Source organism: Rhipicephalus microplus, chromosome 2 (genome assembly GCF_043290135.1).
Source record: "Rhipicephalus microplus isolate Deutch F79 chromosome 2, USDA_Rmic, whole genome shotgun sequence".
Classification (NCBI taxonomy): Eukaryota; Metazoa; Arthropoda; class Arachnida; order Ixodida; family Ixodidae; genus Rhipicephalus; species Rhipicephalus microplus.
The window spans coordinates 162174841-162195900 of NC_134701.1; the positions used below are offsets into that span (position 1 = coordinate 162174841).

A 21060-nucleotide genomic window follows, 5' to 3' on the forward strand; every position below is an offset into this window, starting at 1 on the left:
AAACTGACTGGCACCTGAATTAAAGTCATTGGCAATTGGATTAAACACGGTGGCACTTGGATTTAACTCAATGGCACGCGGCCTGAGTGAGTTGGCGCTTGGATTAAATATGTTGGCGCTTTGATTAAATGTTTGGCACATGGATTAAATAGCTCGGCGCTCAGATTATTTGAATGGCATACAGATTATTTAGGATGGCACTTGGATTAAAGTGAGCGGGAAAACCTGTAGTTTGCTGCGAAGCCGGTTGGTTGGTCATGTGCCAGATGGAAAAGTTTCGCACGTGCTCGACGCTAACGCGTTGCCTCTTTGACACTGGACCAACATTGCACGCGAGTACGCTCGATATAGTTAGTTTTTGGAAATTCGGATTAATTACTGAATTGGTCGATCTGGTCTGACGCGTACGCACTGTGACATACTTCTTCATCGAACGGCCCAGGATTACGTCTGATCTGGTGCCGTCGTAAGAATTTATCCGAAGTCAATATGCCTTGCAAGCCCAGCTGCTGCAGTTCACAAATTGCAGGATATGTGCTCTTATAGGGCAATTAAAGGAAGCATACTCTGTGTCTGACCCGTAGACAGAGGGGTGCCCTAGCTCCCCCCTTTCATAAATGAAAAAAAAAAATCCTGGCGGTCTGCTTAGCTTCATTGTCTTGATTCAATTACGTATCTGCGCCTACCAAAAATTATTTCGTCTGTTAAAGCGTCTCCTCGCCAGACAGAGTGTCCTTTCTTCAAGGCAGTTTCAAGAACTGGCATGACACTGTAGAACACTTGTCTGCAACGCAAAATGCGTGTGTTTGATTGCAGCTCGAGCCACGTTTTTTTTTTAAATTGTTTCAATCCATCGCTTTTTTTTTTTTCGCTCGCGTACAATGTGGCCGACGGCACCGGCACAGACGCCGGTACAGCTTTTCTGCGACTTGGAATCCTTAACGCATAGATTTTCCTAAAATTAACTAGAAGGTACTCTGGCGTTCAGCGACCATGGGAATGATGGGTGATCGTTCAGCGACCATGAGAATGATGGGTAGTACACACATTTGCCTAGTCTTAGTACGTGCGGGCGGTGAACGGTACTTGCGGCTTCGTTTATTGCTGTGTTTCGGTTTTGTTTTGAAAGAAAGATTCAACCCTTTTGAAATTTGTTACCCGATTTGGAAAGGTAATAAGGTGGCGAAGCGCAACCGCTGAACATTTGCTAATATTTGTTTCGTAAGAAAACAGCTTCAAGCCACATGAACACACGTGAAGCCAAAAGCAGGCCAGAAGTGCGAAGATTAGACAAATGTGTGTTTACCACCCATCATTCCCATGCTCGCTGAAGCGCCTCGCGTTGCAGCTCCCATAGACACTAGCACCAAAGTTCTCTCTAGAGTATATTGGGGAAAATCTATGCCTTAACGCTATCGCGCTGTGACCAACTGGCGTGTCCAGTGGGGCTGCAGAACAGCAGTATTGGAAACCGTCTGTTGAGGTTAAAGTTGCAAGGCGGGCTTGTTGGATGTCAGCGTGTCCGGCTGTTCGGCACGTTTTGTGATAATCATGTCCTTCTCTGCATTGAACCCCCTAGCGCTTACTAGGATCTAGCAGCCGCCGAAGGCATAGTCAATTAATAACCTGAAATATTTCGTATTGTCTGCCGTGGTGGTGTAGCGGTTAGGGTGCTGGGATGCTGACCCAAAGGTCGCGGGTTCGTTCACGGCCGCAGCGGTGGTATTTCGACGGAGGCGAAATGCTTGAAGCCCTTGTGCGATGTCAGTGCAAGGTAAAGACCACCGTATGGTCGAAATTTCCGGAGTCCTCCACTACGGTGCCTCTCACAATCTTATGGGGCTTTTGGGATGTGAAACCCCATGTGTCATCACCACCATTACTACTACTACTACTACTACTACTACTACTACTACTACTACTACTACTACTACTACTACTACTACTAGACGTTTATCGTGTTCTGATTGCGCATCATCTCGTTCCCAAAACGGCATCAGTCGTTTTACTGTATGAACGTATACAGTACTTTCGTCAAACAATGGAGTGATAAGATAGCGCCGCTGACTGGTCGGGTGTATATAGCACTCGCAACGCGGTCACTTGGTTTGTTGACGTTATCGACGACGGTGACTCATGCACGATCGATGTTATCTAGGATGAGTCGTATCGGTGCAGACGCGAGAGCAGCTCTTCCGCGTGCTCACGCGTTCTTATCTCCTCGGTGCCCGGAGTTTGAGTGCGTATAGACTTCACGTGGCTTGCGCGCCTTTCGCCTTCCGTGTGTATTTTCTATTTGTCGTTTAAGGAGTGGCAGCTGTCGCTTACGGTGGAGCACGTAGGGACGTATAGTGGCTGCTCGGATAGCTGGAGAGCGAGTATGTGTTATCACCTTAATTGACATGTCAATGTGTCAGTCATCTTTGCGACCGTGTCGTGCGGAGCATCGTTATTGTTGCGGAGCTCGAAATGTTGCTTTTGATCGAGTATAAATGCGCGGTAATATAGCCGCCGCGTGAAAAAAAAAAAGCACCTGTCCGCTTACATCGTTCATGGGCATGCTCCCCCCCCCCCCCTTGCTCCTCCCCTTTTTTTTACTTAAAAATTTTGCACAGCCAGCACTGTTCAAAAGATGCAGTTTGTCTCGATGTGTTTGTCTTCGCGTCACATCGAGGTAAAACACGGTTTTCTTTAAAGCCATACACTGTTGTAAATATAGGCAAACCGTGCAACGAAATGGTGAGCGCTGAAGTCGCCTGAATGCTTTTGTACAGTGTCGCATCGATGGGCCCAGGGAGCGACCTTGGCGACTTGTACAAACCAGATCGCGCCGTTCGGAAAATCCGGAAATGGTTCAGACTTTAAAAAGGGCCGACGGTGCACCTAATATGGCTTGTTTAAATGTGGAAGTGTACAATGATTCGTTGCAAACCACCAGCGCGAAAAGGGAGAACGCGCACTACACGCTGAACTTGCAGCAATTTTAAGTTGTTGTTGTTGTTGTTGTTGTTTTCCTGTGCAAATGGCTCGTACCCAAAGAAAGGGATTGGCCGATTATAAGGTGAATTTGCCCTAAACTTTCAGCATTGCGTCATTCCTACAATTTTTTTTTGTAACTTAATTTTGATTTGAAATACTGAGTTCGGCGGTGTGGTGCGCGCTTCCTTCTTGTCCTCTTCGTGGTTATGCGCTGGTGGCTTGCGGGTGTTCCATCAACAAGCCGGATCTTGGAATACTACAATTACTCGTTCTTTCTCGAATAAAAGAAAGGTGGCACGACGACTGCGACGTCGGCAGCCTTGTGGCACATGTATGCGGTGGAGTTTCTTGGCATGGCGCATGCTGAATCAGAACGTCCACGTGCGTTGGCGAGAATGAAGGTCTTCGATACGCGCGAAGAGAACGGAACGATTGTGTGGTATTCAAGGGGGGGGGGGGTTAAAAAAAAATGCTGGAGTGGAAATTCCTGCCCACGAGAGAAGCCGTGCCAACCGTAAGACGGCGGCTGCGGCAGCCATCTTACTATAGTAAGATGGCTCCATCATGCTCCTATAGGAGCATGATGCGCTGTTGGCGTTCGGTGATTGAGGAGGAACGTTTTTTTTTTTTCAAACGCCCAATGAGTTTAACGTGGCAATCTTTTCGGGTCACTTAGTGCTCAAAGTGCGTTCTTGTGTTACTAATTTTCTTTTGTAAGCCTCTAATTGAAGGCAAATTTTCTTGGACCTATACTAGTCACTGTGGATTATTTCTTCGGAAACACGCATCTTTTAATTTAAAATTAACGTAAACTTTAGACGTACAAACCAAAGCCGCTTGATGTCTAAGTGGCCATCACCAGAAAATATCATGTTTTCAAGATCTTTGGAGGGCAAAAGCTTGCTTCACCACTGCTGACAAAGCATTGCGGGAGCTTCCAATCCAAGCAGCAATTCTTTGAAAACCTCTTTGGTTGTATACCAGCTCGCCGTAATGTTACTCTGATATGTAGCTGATCGTCCGTCGGTAAATAAAACGACTACGTTACTTTCTAACGGAACCGATCTCATCCTCACCCTCGAACTTGTACCGGCAGTATCCACGAATGCTGGAGGCACGGTGCGCGTACGAATGTATAGTGCTGCTGTACAGCGCGGCTCATACGCGACAGCTTTGCGTGGCCTGCATGGGTTAGCTATGTGTGTGCGTTGCAGAGACGCGGCGGTGGTGGCCGTTGATTGATTCTCATGGGACGAAATCGCGAGGGCCACTGAAGGGCTTGCGTAACGCGGCGCGACGGCGTCCACTTGGCCGCTGCTGTTGCAGCTATACGCGCCTGCATATGCGCGGCAAGCTCCTGGCCGTCAATTCGTCCTTCAGACTCCCTCGGTCGACTCCCGGGACTGGAGGATGAAGTTCTTCGCTCGGAAGCGCCGTGAGTCTATACGCGCGCTGACTTCCTGCTTCTGCGCTGTGCAAGCGCTGCTGCTGCGTTTTCACTATTAAGGCGGTAATTTATTAACGAGCCATCCAGCGGACTTTGCTGCTGGCCGTGGCATTTGCATGCTGGTGTTGTCTTGTCGAACAGCGCTGCTTTTACTCAGGGCAAAAAATTAAGTTCGTATCTGTGTATGTATGTATGTATGTATGTATGTATGTATGTATGTATGTATGTATGTATGTATGTATGTATGTATGTATGTATGTATGTATGTATGTATGTATGTATGCACGTATGTACGTACGTATGTATGTATGTATGTATGTATGTATGTATGTATGTATGTATGTATGTATGTATGTATGTATGTATGTATGTATGTATGTATGTATGTATGTATGTATGTGTTTGTGTGCGTGCGTGCGCGTTCGTGTATTTGATCGTATACGCTTCGGTTATACTGCTGCTGCTGAGAGTCTATAGAATACAAAGGGTGACGTTAAAAATTCACCGAGTCTCATGCATCCGCCTAAGATAACAAGGGGAAAACCACCATCTTATCTTTCTTCTCAGTCCGCGTATCGATCCTCCCCTGCCCGAGCTCTGAAAACTTTTTGCACCTCGGCTGCTTTTGCGATGCCTCCTCGCCGGTCCTGCTTTGAGCTAGTGGTGGCGTCATATGATGACGTCATCATGGCATGTCACGTTATGCGACTTCGTGACGAAGACGACACGTCATGTGGACGTTACCATCGATGACTTCGTACGATGACGCCATTACGTGATGACGTCATATTTACGGCATATATATTGCGGTCTGTGACGTCACCATGATGTCACCAATGGTGACGTCATTTGTGTCGATATTTCTTTGAGTCACACAAGTAATTGATAGATATGTGGGGTTTAACGTCCCAAAACCACTTCTTGATTATGAGAGACGCCGTAGTGGAGGGCTCCGGAAATTTCGACCACCTGGGGTTCTTTAACGTGCACCCAAATCTGAGCACACGGGCCTACAACATTTCCGCCTCCATCGGAAATGCAGCCGCCGCAGCCGGGATACGAACCCGCGCCATGCGGGTCAGCAGCCGAGTACCTTAGCCACTAGACCACCGCGGCGGGGTTGAGTCACACAAGTAGACACCGGTAGTCCTTTTATCGCGTTTGATGAGAAAGCTTTCGCCCTAATAAACATCGTTATCACCACTGCTAAATCTTATCGGATGGTGACGGTCGGTGGTGCGGTCTGCAGACAAGGTGCTTGGGCGCTCTTGACGGAAACTATAGTATGCGACTGATTCGGTGAACGTTTTCGAACTCGCCGACTCGTGTCTTCCGTCGCTGAATGACAGCGCGTGAGCTACGATCGGAACGCAGTTTTTTTTTCGTTTTTTTTTCTTCCGGCGTTCTTCTCTCTCTGTATTAAACCGTGTCCTTCAGATCACCTTGTTTTCCATACGTCAATCCTCGAGCGAAGCTTTCGCGCGTAACGTACAACTGTTCTACTTGCAGCACTTAATTATCCTAGCGTAACACACTTTCTTCCGGGAAAAAGCCCAGAGCGATCGCAAATTGGCCTTCGCCGTTAGTCGAGGTCGCAGCCCGGAAAGGTTGTTCTTGCACATCGCAAGAATATAAAGTCTATAGCTCGGCGTACCTTGTACTGGCGTCCGTACACTGCTGGGTATTGCACGCGGCGTGCTGCGAACGGTTATACCGTGAGGTCAACGTCACATCAAACTGAATGTTGTTGCGAATTGCTTGTGGCTGCAGCTGTGCATACCTTTGCGGACTGAGTGTTTTTGACATGTGTCATTGTACGCGCGAGGAGCGCATTCGGTTCGAGGGGCTGCAGTAATGCAGCATAGCGCAGTACATTAACCCTCCGTAGCACATAGCTTTTGCTTCCATTGAAAAGGAGACGAAATGCTAGAAGCCTGCTACCTGCGTGATGTGAGTGCATGTTATAACCATGACGGTCGACATTTCCGCAGCCCTACACTATGGCGTCCCCTTGTAATTATATCGCGGTTTTGCTCGAAATAATTATTGTTACTCTCCGATGCTGGCCGGAGTCGGAACACTCCCGTTGTGGCTCCATATTTCGCCTTATATTTAGTGCGCACACGTAACGCAACGCCTGTGACCTATAAACTATGCATCCTTGTGAGGTTGGATCGCTTGGCGAAGACGGATGGACAAAAGATCCGTGGCGAATGATCCACTTCCGTGCTTTGTGTACGTGTACACACGCGCGCACTTGGGTGCACTGCGAGAACGTCACCGACTGCAGGGCGCGTTCTCGCGGGGAGCGGGGTGATCGATGTCCCTCTCTTGGCGAACCAAGGCTTGCTGTTGGCTCGCCACTTTCGCTCTTTGTCGACTCTTGTACTTCCTTTTGTTCTCCCGATAGGAGGAGCGTTTTGTCACTTTTCTTTCTCGTCTCACGCGTGTGCTCGGCGCGCCCATGCAGCGGGTATACAGGTGCGCTAACAAGAATTCGTGCCTGCACAGCTGGGCATTTCTTCCATTAAGTTACCGTAGAGGAAGGCCGTGGCAAGGGCCGCAGCCGCGCAGTGAAATGAGAGAGAGAGCTTTTGGATGAGCTTGTTCTTCAACACGGTGTTAGAATGGCTTAGAAGTGTGGCAGTTTGGGCTAGTTGGTGTGGCATGACGATAGTTATAGCGCGAGAACAAAACGACGACACAGAGACAAGAAGGACACGAAAGACACGAGCGCTAACTTCCAACTATAGCGCTCGTGTCTTTCGTGTCCTTCTTGTCTCTGTGTCGTCGTTTTGTTCTCGCGCTATAACTGTCGTCACATCGTTAAAATGGCGTTCTCGATGCTGGAGCTTGTTGCCCTATTGGTTGCAGAAATTAGCGCCTTTCCTAATTTCAAACCGCTGTCTCATGACTAGCGTCCAATCAGCGCAATATATTTGACAGGGCGCAAGGATGAAAACATACAATCTGTAAGAGAGAAAGACAGCCGAACGACAGCGTTGATCACAAAGAAAGAAGTTAAGGCCTGTGCTTTTTCTCCAGTTCGACAGGTTTTTTCTTTCTCTCTCTCTCCTTTTCTATCTCGTTTCCACCTTTCTCTGTATACACAGCGCAGGCTTCTTAAATTTCTCCCGCTCTCGTGCGCCGCCTGTCGCGTACCCCGAAAGTTGCGATCTTTCCTTTTACGCAGCAGCTGACGCCGATTCACCCCGTGCGACGCGTTTTCGTGCGCTCATATATAGCTGGTGTTTCTTGTTACACGGCGATGTAAATGAGATGCGACCGCATCTGCCCTCCGGGCGTGCGCCGCTCCGCGCGAAATTAGGAGGGGGCGCGATATGGGGGTATATACGTTCAATATAACTTTGCTGACTCCGCGGGGTCGGTCGCGACATTTGTTTTGTCCTTAGTGCAGCATCGAATTCTGCTTAACGGCCCGCTGCGAAATTTAGGCCACGCCGTAAAGCGCAGAACTTTGATGCTGCTGTGCGCGTTGTATGTAACCTAAAGAGAATCTCCAGTTTTCTTCTTTTCTTTTTTGAGGTTGTAGGAGGAATGCTTGTGATAACTACGTTTGTGGATGCCTGTGTGCCTCGCGAACGGAGCGTGGAGCGCGTACAACTAAGGGACATATTTTAAAGCCTATTAACTTCGTGTGTAGTTTGCGTTTACGTAACTTAGAAGGGTAGTGCTTTGGGTTAGTTTGTGTACTTGGCCCCTCTCGCCTTTTGTTGCGTTGTCGCGCTGTTGTGCCAAGTAGGTATACATAACGTCGCAAAATGCAAACTGCGATGAAGGTGGTTCGTATAGTTTGGTTCTTCGGGAGTAAAATCACCAAACTACAAAATGATTCGTTCAAGCTGGTGCCTGCCTAACACAATCTCTACTTGTGTGTGTACGATCTTAATCTAGCGCCTGCACGATATAGTGGAAAATGATATTCCAGTAAAGTCAGAGTCACCGTGGCGTATACATGGTGCCCACCACTCTTTCTTTCTTTCTTTCTTTCTTTCTTTCTTTCTTTCTTTCTTTCTTTCTTTCTTTCTTTCTTTCTTTCTTTCTTTCTTTCTTTCTTTCTTTCTTTCTTTCTTTCTTTTGTATATCTATCGCGGGTAACCACTGAGACGCGTGTTCTTGCATCTTGGCAGTCCGTCGGGCTCGTCAGGTTGAATGAAGTGGCGTGATATGACCTATCGGCGTTAATCATACACTTATGGGCGGATTGATTCATCGATCTTCTTTGGTTGATTACTTAATTTACCTCAGTCAATTTACCTTTTGCCCAGTTAATTTACCTTAATTTACCTTTTACTCAACCTGCGCATTTTTCAGCGGCCTATTATCAGTACCGGTGTATATACCTATATGCCGTAATTATTCGATTGCAGGTTTGACCTTTGTTTAAAAAAAAAAGAAAATTGTCACCTATAGTTGCGAGTCGACATAACTTCGTGACCAAAGCCAGCAGAAATATCTAGCTATAATGTAGTTCTGCTGCAGTTCCCGCCGTTCATCAAGCAACACCAGCTACACTTGTACTTTACTTGTTAATATGTGCAGGAAATCGACACTGCCACATGAATGAAAAAAAAAAAGCAGAATTGCATCAAAAACTTCAATAAATACTTTCGGTGACCACCGTGAATGACGCAGACTGCAGTTCTGGCCGACAATGTTATCCGAGAGCAATATATATGGCTACCTACATTCATGCTCGAATTTTTTTTTCCAGTAAATATGATATGCATACTCTAGAGGGCATGTACTTCAATTTCTAGACCATCACTGGTGGCGAGTGTACGTGAAGCCTCTTTAAAAAAAGTTGTCTATAGATTGGGTCTCCCGAAAACGCGTTCGGGAAGGAGTGGTCGAATATTTCGCTCTGAGCGAACTTCGGATCGTTCTGTACGCACCCGGGCGGATGAAATGGCACGTCTAAAATTTCGCTTCGCAGCAATCCGTTCACGGTCCATATCACACCGTTATCCGGTCCGCGCACGTTTACGAGAGAAAACGGAATATATTAGAGAGTTTTAGTATTGCGGACTGGTGCTACGTACGCATCACGCAAGCGCCTTGCGTTACGTGGCGTCGTTTGCCACTAAGCGGCTTTTAGTACGCCGTAGTACCCGCGTATGTAACGAGCGTGAAGCGTGTTGCGCCATCTGGTAGATCAAAATAGAAGCACGTGTTGTTGACATCCAATGTGAGCCAATCCAAGTGTTACAGCCAGATTATGGCCATATTTTAAGCCACAGAGCCGGTTGGTGCTTGCCTTCGATGCCGCCATTTTGCAAAACAGAGTCTCGCGCTGTCGCGAACTTGTTCGAGAGCGGCCCGATCACCTCATACGTACGCACGCTCGCATCTCATGCGTGCGTACGTAGCGGCTGCGTACGGAATGCGATACGTGCGCGTTGCGGTCTGCGCATGCGCACTACGCAGAATGTGGCGTCCTTACGTACGCAACGCCGCCACGTACGCAGCGTACGCAGTACTAAAACTCTCCATTTACGCACCCGTCCTGTGTACGCGTTCTCTTTTTGCGTCTGCGTCTTTGTTTTTTTTTTGTGCTACCGAAATGAATGTCAGAGATCTGGGTAGGTCGTTGGTACAGGTCTGCGTATCACCTCTCTTTCTTCTTTTTTCTCCGCCAGTCATTGCAGATTTGATTCCACTGCAAAAGCTTCATTGACATTCCGATGGTTTAATTGAAAACTCGCAGTAGCACTTCTCATTACGGACGTTTATTTTTCTTCACTAAATTGCGTCTACTTGTCGCGTTCTTTTGGTGATCATGTACAAGCATGATGTATATGCTGTCTTTGATTGATTGATATGTGGGGTTTAACGTCCTAAAACCACCATACGATTATGAGAGACGCCGTAGTGGAGGGCCCCAGAAATTTCGACCACCTGGGGTTCTTTAACGTGCACCCAAATCTGAGCACACGGGCCTACAACATTTTCGCCTCCATCGGAAATGCAGTCGCCGCAGTCGGGATTTGAACCCGCGCCCTGCGGGTCAGCAGCCGAGTACCTTAGCCACTAGACAACCGCGGCGGGGCAACTGCTGTCTTTGCGCTTATGCTTATGTAACGCCAGCTTTTGTATGCAGTCACTGCATGCTTAGTCAAGCTCACAAGAACTTTTTATTCGCATGCCCTGTGTTTAATAATAATAATAATAATAATAATAATAATAATAATAATAATAATAATAATAATAATAATAATAATAATAATAATAATAAAAGTGCGTTGGCGGCATTTTCCCTGACGTCGAGGGCTGCTCCGCGTAAGTTAGGCGAAGCACCGTCGCTCCGGGCCCGAACGATGCCTCGTAGTATTGAGTTAGTTCGTCTCAAAAATGCCCATTCTCGCGCACCTTGGAGTGCTTTGGATAATACGATTTCTCGAATGATGATATATATATATATATATATATATATATATATATATATATATATATATATATGACGCTATGACACGAGAACGGTGTGGTGGAATGGTAGATAAGGAAGAAGACGACGACAAATAAATGGTTCATTATACAGCCATCACGCCTCCTGCGTCACACATATCATCATTCGATATATATATATATATATATATATATATATATATATATATATATATATATATATATATATATATATATATATATATATATATATATATATATATATATATATATTAAAATTGGTATAATTCCAAAGAGACGGGGAACGAGACTTCCTTAAAGCCTATAGGAATAATGGAGGCGCATTCGCCCAGAAAATGCAAAATTGCTGTGTATTCATGCTGATACAATCTTCCCAGGAAATAGCGTGATTCTACCTCATTTTTTTTTCTGGGCGAGTGCGCCTCCATAATTCTTAGACTTTAGGGGAGCCGGGTTTTCCCACCTCTTTCCGGGCCGGCTCGGCATAGTAAACTAGTCTGGCTTCTGACTCTCCGAACTCGATTTCCGTTTCAAAAAAAAAAAAAAATAATAAAACCTTGGTGGTGGGCTGAGCCGGGTTCCTTACTTTATTATTTTTTAGGTCGCTGCTCTTAGGCGACAGTTTCGACGTTGAGTGGCGTAAGTGATGGGCATACGAAAGTAACCGGCGATAGGCACGAAAAAAGATCAAGCGAGAAAAAAAAAAAAAACTGCAGAATCGAATGTCATTCGAGCGCGAGCCCTTTGCATGGCAGTCGAGTAGTCTACCACAGGGTCACGCTGGTGCTCGAAACTCGCTTGCGAAATGACCCTTCACAGGCGTGATGTCCGGCGAGGAATCGTATTGACCAGTGTATTATAGCGTGGCGGGAGAGTACACCGACATTTACTCATCGCACAATGCTAGTTGTTCAGCCATAGCCTGTGGTTTATATTCTTCACACCTACTGCAACATTCTCTGCCCTAATTTTTCATCTGTCACATGCAGCATCAACAAAGTTCACGCGATACATTGCAGATGCGTAGCGGGTATAGCTCGCTTATCAGCACGCAGGAAGACGAATAATGGCATACTATGTGGTGTTCTAGTTCACGAAAGTTATGCGTAGTCGATACCTTGAGGAAAGCCGTAACTTCAAAACACAGTTGCTTTTGCCCCAGCATGAAGCTGCGCTCATAATTCGCGATAAGCAGTAGCGTAATCGTCGGCGATATATGCATTCTAACGCGATAGCGTGTCGCAGAAAACCCGCCGCTGGCGTCGGCCCCGTTGGTTGTGAACGAAAAATCGTCTGTGCGTCTGTGACCGAATAATCAAGTTACCGAGATAGCCGCGGGAGGCCGCTACTTGTCCACGCGTGCGCGCGCGATCACACTGAAAAATTCGCGCGTTCGAAGAAAAAAAAAGTGCCCAAGGTCACGAGGCGCGGTATAGTTTCTTTGCCCTGCCACCCCTCCCTGCTTAGCTTCTAGCGCTTTCGTCGGGACGAGAGATGCCATTGAGCTCCAGTGTCTTTATCTTCAAGATCTTTTCTGCTACATCTTCGTACGGAGTGCTTGCAATAATTATGTTTGATCCGTTGCGAAGGCGAAGCAGAAATTTGTGGCTGTTACAGATTCAAATAACAGCACTTGGGAGGGGGACGAGAGAAGAGGTAATGAAATTGCAGCACAGCACTTGGGAGGGGGACGAGAGAAGAGGTAATGAAATTGCAGCATGCGACAAACCTTTGTAACTCCACTCGCCTTGGACAAATTCTTAAAATTTTTGTGGCGTTGAATTCGTGAGGCAATAAGCTCTTCTAGTGAATTCATTCCATGGTTACTTGAAAAAGTGCTTCGGTGCCCCCTTAACGCATTTCGTTCGACAGGTGTCACGACGAAAACGAGCCCATTCGGCGATAATAGCGTGCGTTGGTCCAATCTATGGTGTGCGTGTTTGTGTACGTGCGTGCGTGTATAACAAAACATATTAACAAGTATGCACTTAGCGTTTGAAAGGTTCACTAGGAGCCGGATTTCGCTATCGCGTTCAACTCTTAAAGGCGAAGCTTAAGGGTCCCCAAATTTTTTTTTCGTTTCCCTTCCTGCATTCATATTGATTGCTTATAATCGACAGACTGTAAAGAACATTACAGGGAAGCACATGAAATCGGGGTGATATTGCCGCCGTGGTGGAAGGATGATCACGACACTCGGCTACTTTCCCGGAGGTCGCGGGTTCGATTTCGGCCAAGGCAGTCGCGTTTCAGTGAACGTGAAATGTTACGTGTGTACTGTGCGACGCCAGAGATAAAGAACGTTAAATGGTCGAAATTGCCGGAGCCATCCCGTGTGCCCTGGCTCATAATCGTATCGGTGCTGTGGTCCATAGAACTACACATTTTTTTTTTAGTTTGGGCTTATAAGGGGCATTACTTCCAAGGTATGCTATTTTAGTTCATTTTGCGGTATAGCACGTTAATTTGTATACTAATAGAAAAGGTAATTTACTTGCCCCTTTTTTTTTGCTAATTTCGCGCCGAATCACAGATTGCGTGAGTTGGCGATCTATGGCTGTTGTTAAGGCGCTAGTATTTCAAGTATCATGACTCACAGACCACGGTAAACCAGCGCCACGTCATAGATTTTCGTTTTTTTTTCAGCTTGTGCAGAAACTTGGAGGTGGTATCGCTGCGTACCTTTAATCTTGGAGTGCTGTCTGTTTTGTTGAGTCTATACTGATACGGCAAGATTTATCTACTCGTATTGCGTTTAGGTAATATTGCTTTGTTGTGGTAACATTCTCAAGCACATAATTTTTTCTTTATATTGTCTTTTTAAGCTGTTGCCTTCGTGCTCATCTTCGAGCACAAATATTAGATAGCGAACAAAAGAAGACCAATTGACATGAGTGTTGACTAGCCAGTGGGTGTTCATTTTAGAAGGTTTGGTTATCATGAAAGCATTATTTGTATTATTTATATGTACAGTCCTCACGGATTCAAGGGCGGGACCATTTTTTTTAATATAACAACTTGTATATGCGCAACCGGTGGAGACAGGCACGTCATGCGACGACGAATCTGGTCTCTGTGGATAACGTTGGCTCTTATCTCCGCGTTCGAGTCGATATTATACGCTGATTTCACTCGAACTGACGATGGTGGGAACGAAAATATGTGCATCACTTGGCCCTAAATTGTCATGTTTTAATCTGTGTGCCATATTTCAACGTGATATACATCAATACACCACGCCTCCTTCTCCCTCCCCACCAAAAATAAATTAATAAATAAATAAAAGCTGACGAAATGGGCAGACCGCTATGTCTTGTTAAAGGTATCTCATCGTCATTCGCTGATAAGCAGGGCTGGCTGACACACTTCGCACCATTCTTTATCGTATTGCGCACACCACGTCCCACTCCTATTATCAGTATTGGTCATAGTTCGTGCGCAAACAGCTGGATTTGTCTTGGGAAGCTAGCTTGTGGCTTTCCATCTCAATAGTGTGCGTACATGCAAGGAAAGAGTGTTATTTGCTTGTTGTTCTTATTATTAAAAGAGCATGCTTATGTAATCTTGAGTTTTTTAAGATTTAGTTTTTTTTTTGCATTAAGTGGATGCCCTGGACCCGATATTCTAAGAAGAAAAAAAGACTGCAAAGGCATCAGAGCGCTCCAGATATTTTACTATAAATGCCTTTAAGCGAAACACCAGCTTAACGTATGGGGCATGTCGTCATAACATTAGAGTTAGTCATGTGTGAGCAGAACTAAATTTGGTGGTGAACATATCAACATCCGCCTCTTTGTTGTCGTCTATTGTTCCCTGCTTTTGATCGCTGGGTATGCTTTGTCACCGGAAAGGGATTCACTTGTTATTGAATGTTCATTGTAATGCACTTTTTTATGATTGTGTGATTTGCTATCAGTAACTCAGAATTTACTGCTCATTGATAATTTTTGTTGACGTTATGTATTTTATCGTTATTTTGTAGTTCTAACATTACATTACTTTGTAATAAATGTAACGTTGACTGCACTCTAACCACTCCTGCCTTGGCAACAATAGGGTTACTGGCAGTATTGAATAAATGAACATCCACTGTATGTGCTCTATCGCTCCAACCCGCTCGATGCAGTGCTGCTATATTGATCCGAATCGTGTGAAACAGCCTGTGGCATACGCATTATGCAGCAGTACGTAACCGCATTGTATCTTCAAAGTAATAGCACTTAAGCAATGTATATGAACTAAACCAAAATGGTATGCACGCGCCGTAGTGGTTTAACGAATACGGGGCTTCGCTATAGCAGGACAATGCGGGGAGCGCAAATGTAAAACTAAAATAAAAACAAGAAAAAGTCACTATGCATGTGACTTACATGCATGTACCTTAAAGAGCCCAAGTAGGAAAAAAAAAGATATTCTCGAGCATCTTATTTCGCCCTGCCTGTGTGAAAGTGGTTCTCAAGTGAAAAAAAAAAAAAATTCCGCGAAATCATTTTTGGGGGTTCGTGAAGCCCATCTCAAATAAAAATCGGGGGCACATTTCTCTTCTATCTTTGGTTTGCTTTACAACGTAACATATCTGCAGTGCGGTGGAACTGGCTTGTGTTTCTCCTTCTCCGAGAGATGGTCGTTCAATTTTTGTCACACTTTTCTGCGAAATGCGCGCGTGAGCACGCTTTTTCTAGGCTTAAATATTTCAATATCAAGCGTAGCTAGAAACAGGTTGAGTGTGGCTGCAGACCGTTCCACTTATTGGCAAGCTATTGAGATAGAGCTGGTGTGGCACCTTATAGTTGTACCATTATTTGTCACGGAAAAATAGCAAGCACCTATTTCACGCTGCATATACGAGTTAACTTATGAGCCCGCCTCTTTTATCTCCATGCAAGGGTCACCCCATCACTTTTACGGGTATACAAGGGGCGCCAAAACACACACACACACACACACACACACACGCACACGCACACGCACACGCACACACACACACACACACACACACACACACACAAGTGGCCGGGAACCACTGCTATATCGGGGGACGTAGTTTCCTCACTTAAAGCCTCCCTTTGTACCAGTTTTTTCATTCAGTGCCCGTCTTTGCCCTTGTTCCGTATACAAGATGGCAAAATACTTGTAATTTTTCTGTGTGTCAAGGTATTAGGCCTACACAAACTGTGTCGATAACTTCAATGCGCCTTCAATATTCCTTCAACATGTCACGCTTTTATGATAGCGCGTGTGTATAAAGTTCTCGCGTATGGTTCTACACTCGACGCAGAAAATGCGATTATTACAATAAAACGAAGAACACGTAGAATGTGGCAGCGCTTGCTTTCAAGAGCCGATACGTGAACCCACTACTGGGTTCGCGCCTTCTTCAGAATGCTGCATGACCTGTTCCAGATTCCGAAGCAATGTTTGATGAAGCTTGCGCTGTTTGCGTGCATATAACCGATCGACGTGATCGATGACTCTGTGTACAGCCACCGAGCCTGAAACACGTCGACATTTTATATTCGGTATAGTTGATGTGTTAGCAAGTCACACACTATAGAGCTGCGCGCCAAATGTTCCGTGAGCACCTATATTTTTCATTATAATGATTGTCCGCGTTCGCTATTGAAATGAAAGAAGATTCTTCGCATGATATGTTTGACGCGATCTTAAAGATGAGCAATGCGAATGGTTGGGCAGGAGATCGGACGATGTTGTACTGCAGAACATGATGTTGCCGGCCGTTTTTTGCACTGCGATGTAACAACAACAACAACAACAACAACAACAACAACAACAACAACAACAACAACAATAACAATAACAATAACAATAACAATAACAATAACAATAACAACAATAACAATAACAATAACAATAATAATAATAATAATAATAATAATAATAATAATAATAATAATAATAATAATAATAATAATAAACACTCCTTTGTTTTTTTGTGCTGATAAATCAGAAACTCCTGCCAAAGTTGTCCAGCTATCATAAGCGCTGTGGGGTCTCGAATTGGTGAGCGATCGCCACGCTCTTGATGCGAAAGGACACAACAGACGCGGTCGGTACAAACCTACGACACATATTTATTTAACTACTCTTGAACGACGATATTGTCCGCCGAATCGATACATCAATCGTTATCAACATGCTAGGACATCCGTACACAATTACCATACGCTCCACGACAAACACAATAACACGAGAAACACACAATAACATGACAAACACAATAACACACCCAAGGTGGCGTCGCCAACGCTTGTCTTACCACAAGGGCCCCCGACGCGCACCCCGCCGTGCCGAGCACCCGGGACCCACGCTAAAGACTACCGTTTGCGGCAACCGCCACGCGCAGAAGAGACTCGCTCAACTCTCGCCCGCACCAAGGCTTGCCTTCCGCCAGGGGTCACTGCCGGCGCTACACCATGATGATGATGGTGATCACGGATGGATGGATGGATGGATGGATGTGGCTGTACCCTTTAGATCGGGCGGTGGCTAGCGCCACCAAGCCGTAATACCTAATGAACCAAAAACTATATTTATTTTTTTTTCTTAAAAAGTGAGTTTGAGGATTCGTACTTTGCAGGGAAGAGTTTAATTTTCACTCGTGCCTTGACTTTAGCCACCAACCAGATAACCTCCTTCTAGTTAAGTCTACCCGCTTAAAGTTTATTTTGCCCTCCCTGTCCCTAAACCCCAGTGCTTTGAAAACCTCTGCGCCATCATCCTGAACTATAGGGTGAAGCCCTTTACAGAACATTATCAAGTGTTCGGCAGTTTCTTCTTCCTCTCCATACGCACTGCATACTGTGTCTACCCCTTCGTATTTGGCCCGATATGTCTTGGTTCGCAGTACTCCCGTCCTGGCCTCAAACAGTAGAGAACTACCCCGAGTATTATCATAGATCCTTTCCTTGGCAATTTCCTGCTTAAAAGTTCGATATATCTCTAGTGCGGACTTTTTAATCATGCCCATTCTCCACATGTCAGTCTCCGTTTCCTTCACTTTCTTCTTAACCGATAGTCCTTTTGGTTTGGCCACCTGCTGTTTTCTAAGTATTTACCAGTCAACTTCCTGGTTCGCTTCTTCCATTTTGTATCGACATTCTTCATGTACAAGTAGCTGAAAACCTTCCTAGCCCAACGCTCCTCCCCCTTTTCTCTCAATCGCTTCTCAAATTTTATCTCGCTGCTAGCCTCCCTGCCCTCAAATGATGTCCATCCCATATCACCTTGTACTCCCTGATTTGGTGTATTCCCGTGAGCTCCTAAAGCAAGCCTACCTATTCCACGTTGCTTAATTTCTAATCTTGCTTGAACTTCTGATCTCATGCACAAGACCGCATTGCCGAACGTCAGCCCAGGAACCATGACCCCTTTCCATATTCCTCTCACAACATCATACCTATTGTAATTCCACAGTGCCCTATTTTTCATGACTGCTGCATTCCTGTTACCTTTAGTCGTCACGTATATTTCGTGTTCCCTCAGATACTCGGTCCCATTGCTTATCCATACGCCCAGATATTTGTATTTATCTGTTATCTCTAGTGTGACTTCTTGTATTCTAAGGTCACTACCTTCATTGTCATTGAAAATTATGACTGCTGATTTTTCCTTACTGAATCTAAAATCTAACCTATCTCCCTCATTACCGCAGATGTCCATCAATCTCTGCAAATCTTCCTTGTTGTTGGCAATTAGCACTATATCATCTGCGTACATTAATGCTGGTAGTGCCTGATCAATAAGTTTTCCTTGTTTGACTAAAGAGAGGTTGAAGCCCAGTCCACTTCCCTCTAATTTTGCCTCTAATCCTTGTAGGTACATCATGAATAATAAGGGTGACAGGGGGCACCCCTGCCTAAGCCCCCGTTTTACATCTGCAGGCTTGGATACCTGTTTTTCCCACTTTATAACTACCTTGTTACCTTTATAGATACCCTTTAAAAGATTAGTGACTACATGTTCCACGCCTAGTGTGTCCAGTATTCCCCACAATTCCTCCTGAACCACGCTATCGTACGCTCCCTTGATATCCAAAAATGCTAGCCACAGGGGCCTGTGTTCTTTTTCTGATATTTCGATGCACTGCGTCAGTGAGAACAGATTGTCTTCCTACCTCCTGTGTTTCCGAAACCCGTTCTGCAGTTCCCACAGCACCCCCTCATCCTCTATCCACGCCTGTAGTCTTTCCTTTATAATCTGCATCGCCAGCCTGTAGACAACTGATGTCACTGTTATAGGACGGTAGTTGTTTATGTCAGCTTTGTCCCCCTTTCCTTTATAGATCATGCTCATCACCGCTCGTGAACACAACGCCACCCACCGCCCGGTGGTTGTAACGCGAAATGCGGCTTTTGGGCGAGACACGTGCGCCACGCAGCGCAAACAACTTTACAGGGGGTGTCGGCACCCCCACATCGTTGGTTCACTTGCTCATACCCGTCGCCTTTAGTACCCTACATTCTTGGAAGATTTGTGGTTTGAGTCCAAATATGTATACTTGAAGATACCACAGGTTCGATACCCTACTCACATGGAAGGGTTGGTGCTCAAGTCCTTGTACTGCAGTGCGGTATTATCGACATGTCACCACATGGGAGGTTCATGAGTAGAGTTCCTGTACACTTCAGATGTCGCTGCCTCGATGCCCTATGGGGTGAAATGGTCGGGGCTTCTAGTACTGACCACTGTGGAAACCAAGATGAAGCTGTTTGACCAGATGTGTTTTGTATTGAGACATTGTAATGTAACCGTATTTCTCTTTCTGTCGCAGACTGCGCGACTCCGGTGGGTGCTGCCAACAGGACCCTGGGCTCCATCGGACCCGGGGCGCGGTCTACGCCGCTCAGCGCGTCGACGGTCAGAGGTGCGGGCGAGCGTTTGTTCGTACGAATAGAATAAGTTCTGCAGCCACGCGATATTATACGGGTATTGCGCGGTTGCCTTCCGCTGTGGCCTCGGGCAGTCGATTGGCCGTTTGACTTAATGCACAGTCGGCCACAAAGTAATACTGGCCACGCGAGCGCGTGGTGAAGTTAGCGTCATTATTCCCTATCGTGCTACGCACCAACTATAGCTGATGATTGATTGATATGTGGGGTTTAACGTCCCAAAACCACCATATGATTATGAGAGACGCCGTAGTGGAGGGCTCCGGAAATTTCGACCACCTGGGGTTTTTTAACGTGCACCCAAATCTCAGTACACGGGCCTACAGCATTTCTGCCTCCATCGGAAATGCAGCCGCCGCTGCCGGGATTCGATCCCGCGACCTGCGGCGCACCAACTATAACTGCAACGTAGCACTCTGCTAAGCCTCATTGCTTCACTGTTCTCGTGGCGCGTCCTTATAATCTGCTAGAGCGTGGAAGCGTGAGTATCGAACACTGAAAACAAGCCGTTTTCAAGGGTTAATCGTTATGTAGACAGACAACATGTTCATATTAACCGTATTGTAAAGAGTACATGTGCACTGCCTTGTAAGCTGTCTTTTTCGCAATGAATGGCCTGATAGGGAGAAGGCCACTTGGCTGACGGGGAAAATGACTTTTCACATGGGTGCTTGCGCTGAAATTTCTATTGGAGATGCATCCTAGAGCAGATGGCTTCAGCTTTCCCCATCCACTTATTGACAGACTTGTGATTGTCGTAATTTCTTGAATTGTTTTTGTTGCTATTATTCTTTCTCTTTTTAATTCATATTTAACCGAAGCTTTAAGCTATCTCTTGCAATGGTGAGTAAACGGTCGAAATAAAGTCACTTGTACGCAACAAAAACAATCAAAAAGGGGACAAACTGTGGGCCGTATTTATTCGATGCTCAGTGAAGAACGGGGTTCACCGGTATCATTGCGTGTGTGGAGAAGGAAGGGGGGGGGGGTCAGCGAAGAGGGGAAAGGGTGGTTAAGAGTTCTCCAGGCGCACTTTTTAATGCCCGAAAGTGGGTTGGGTGTCCGAGAAAAAAAGTTGTTTTACGCAGAATTATAAAATCAAGTCTCTTGAATCTCCGATGGGCAGCGCATGGCAATCCTGTCACAACTGGAGATGCGACATGAATGGCAGCGGAAATAAAGTTTATCGCGATGTTTCCGCAGCCGATGCATTTAGCGTAGGTTGGGGGCTCTAGCGTTGTCATGATTGATTGATTGATTGATATGTGGGGTTTAACG

General features: G+C 45.8%; 1 protein-coding gene across 6 annotated transcripts in view; it reads left to right on the forward strand.

Annotated features, from left to right (window-relative positions):
* Nucleotides 1-21060, forward strand: part of Orp8 (Oxysterol-binding protein-related protein 8) — a 128321-nt gene that overhangs the window by 33899 nt on the left and 73362 nt on the right. For 3 of the 6 annotated variants that reach the window (XM_075887011.1, XM_075887012.1, XM_075887013.1), the window contains exon 3: nt 19665-19757. The exons of the other annotated variants lie outside the window; for them this stretch is intronic. In XM_075887011.1, coding sequence (XP_075743126.1) covers nt 19665-19757 — 93 coding nt within the window. The remainder of the gene's footprint in view (nt 1-19664; nt 19758-21060) is intronic. 6 annotated transcript variants of the gene reach the window in all.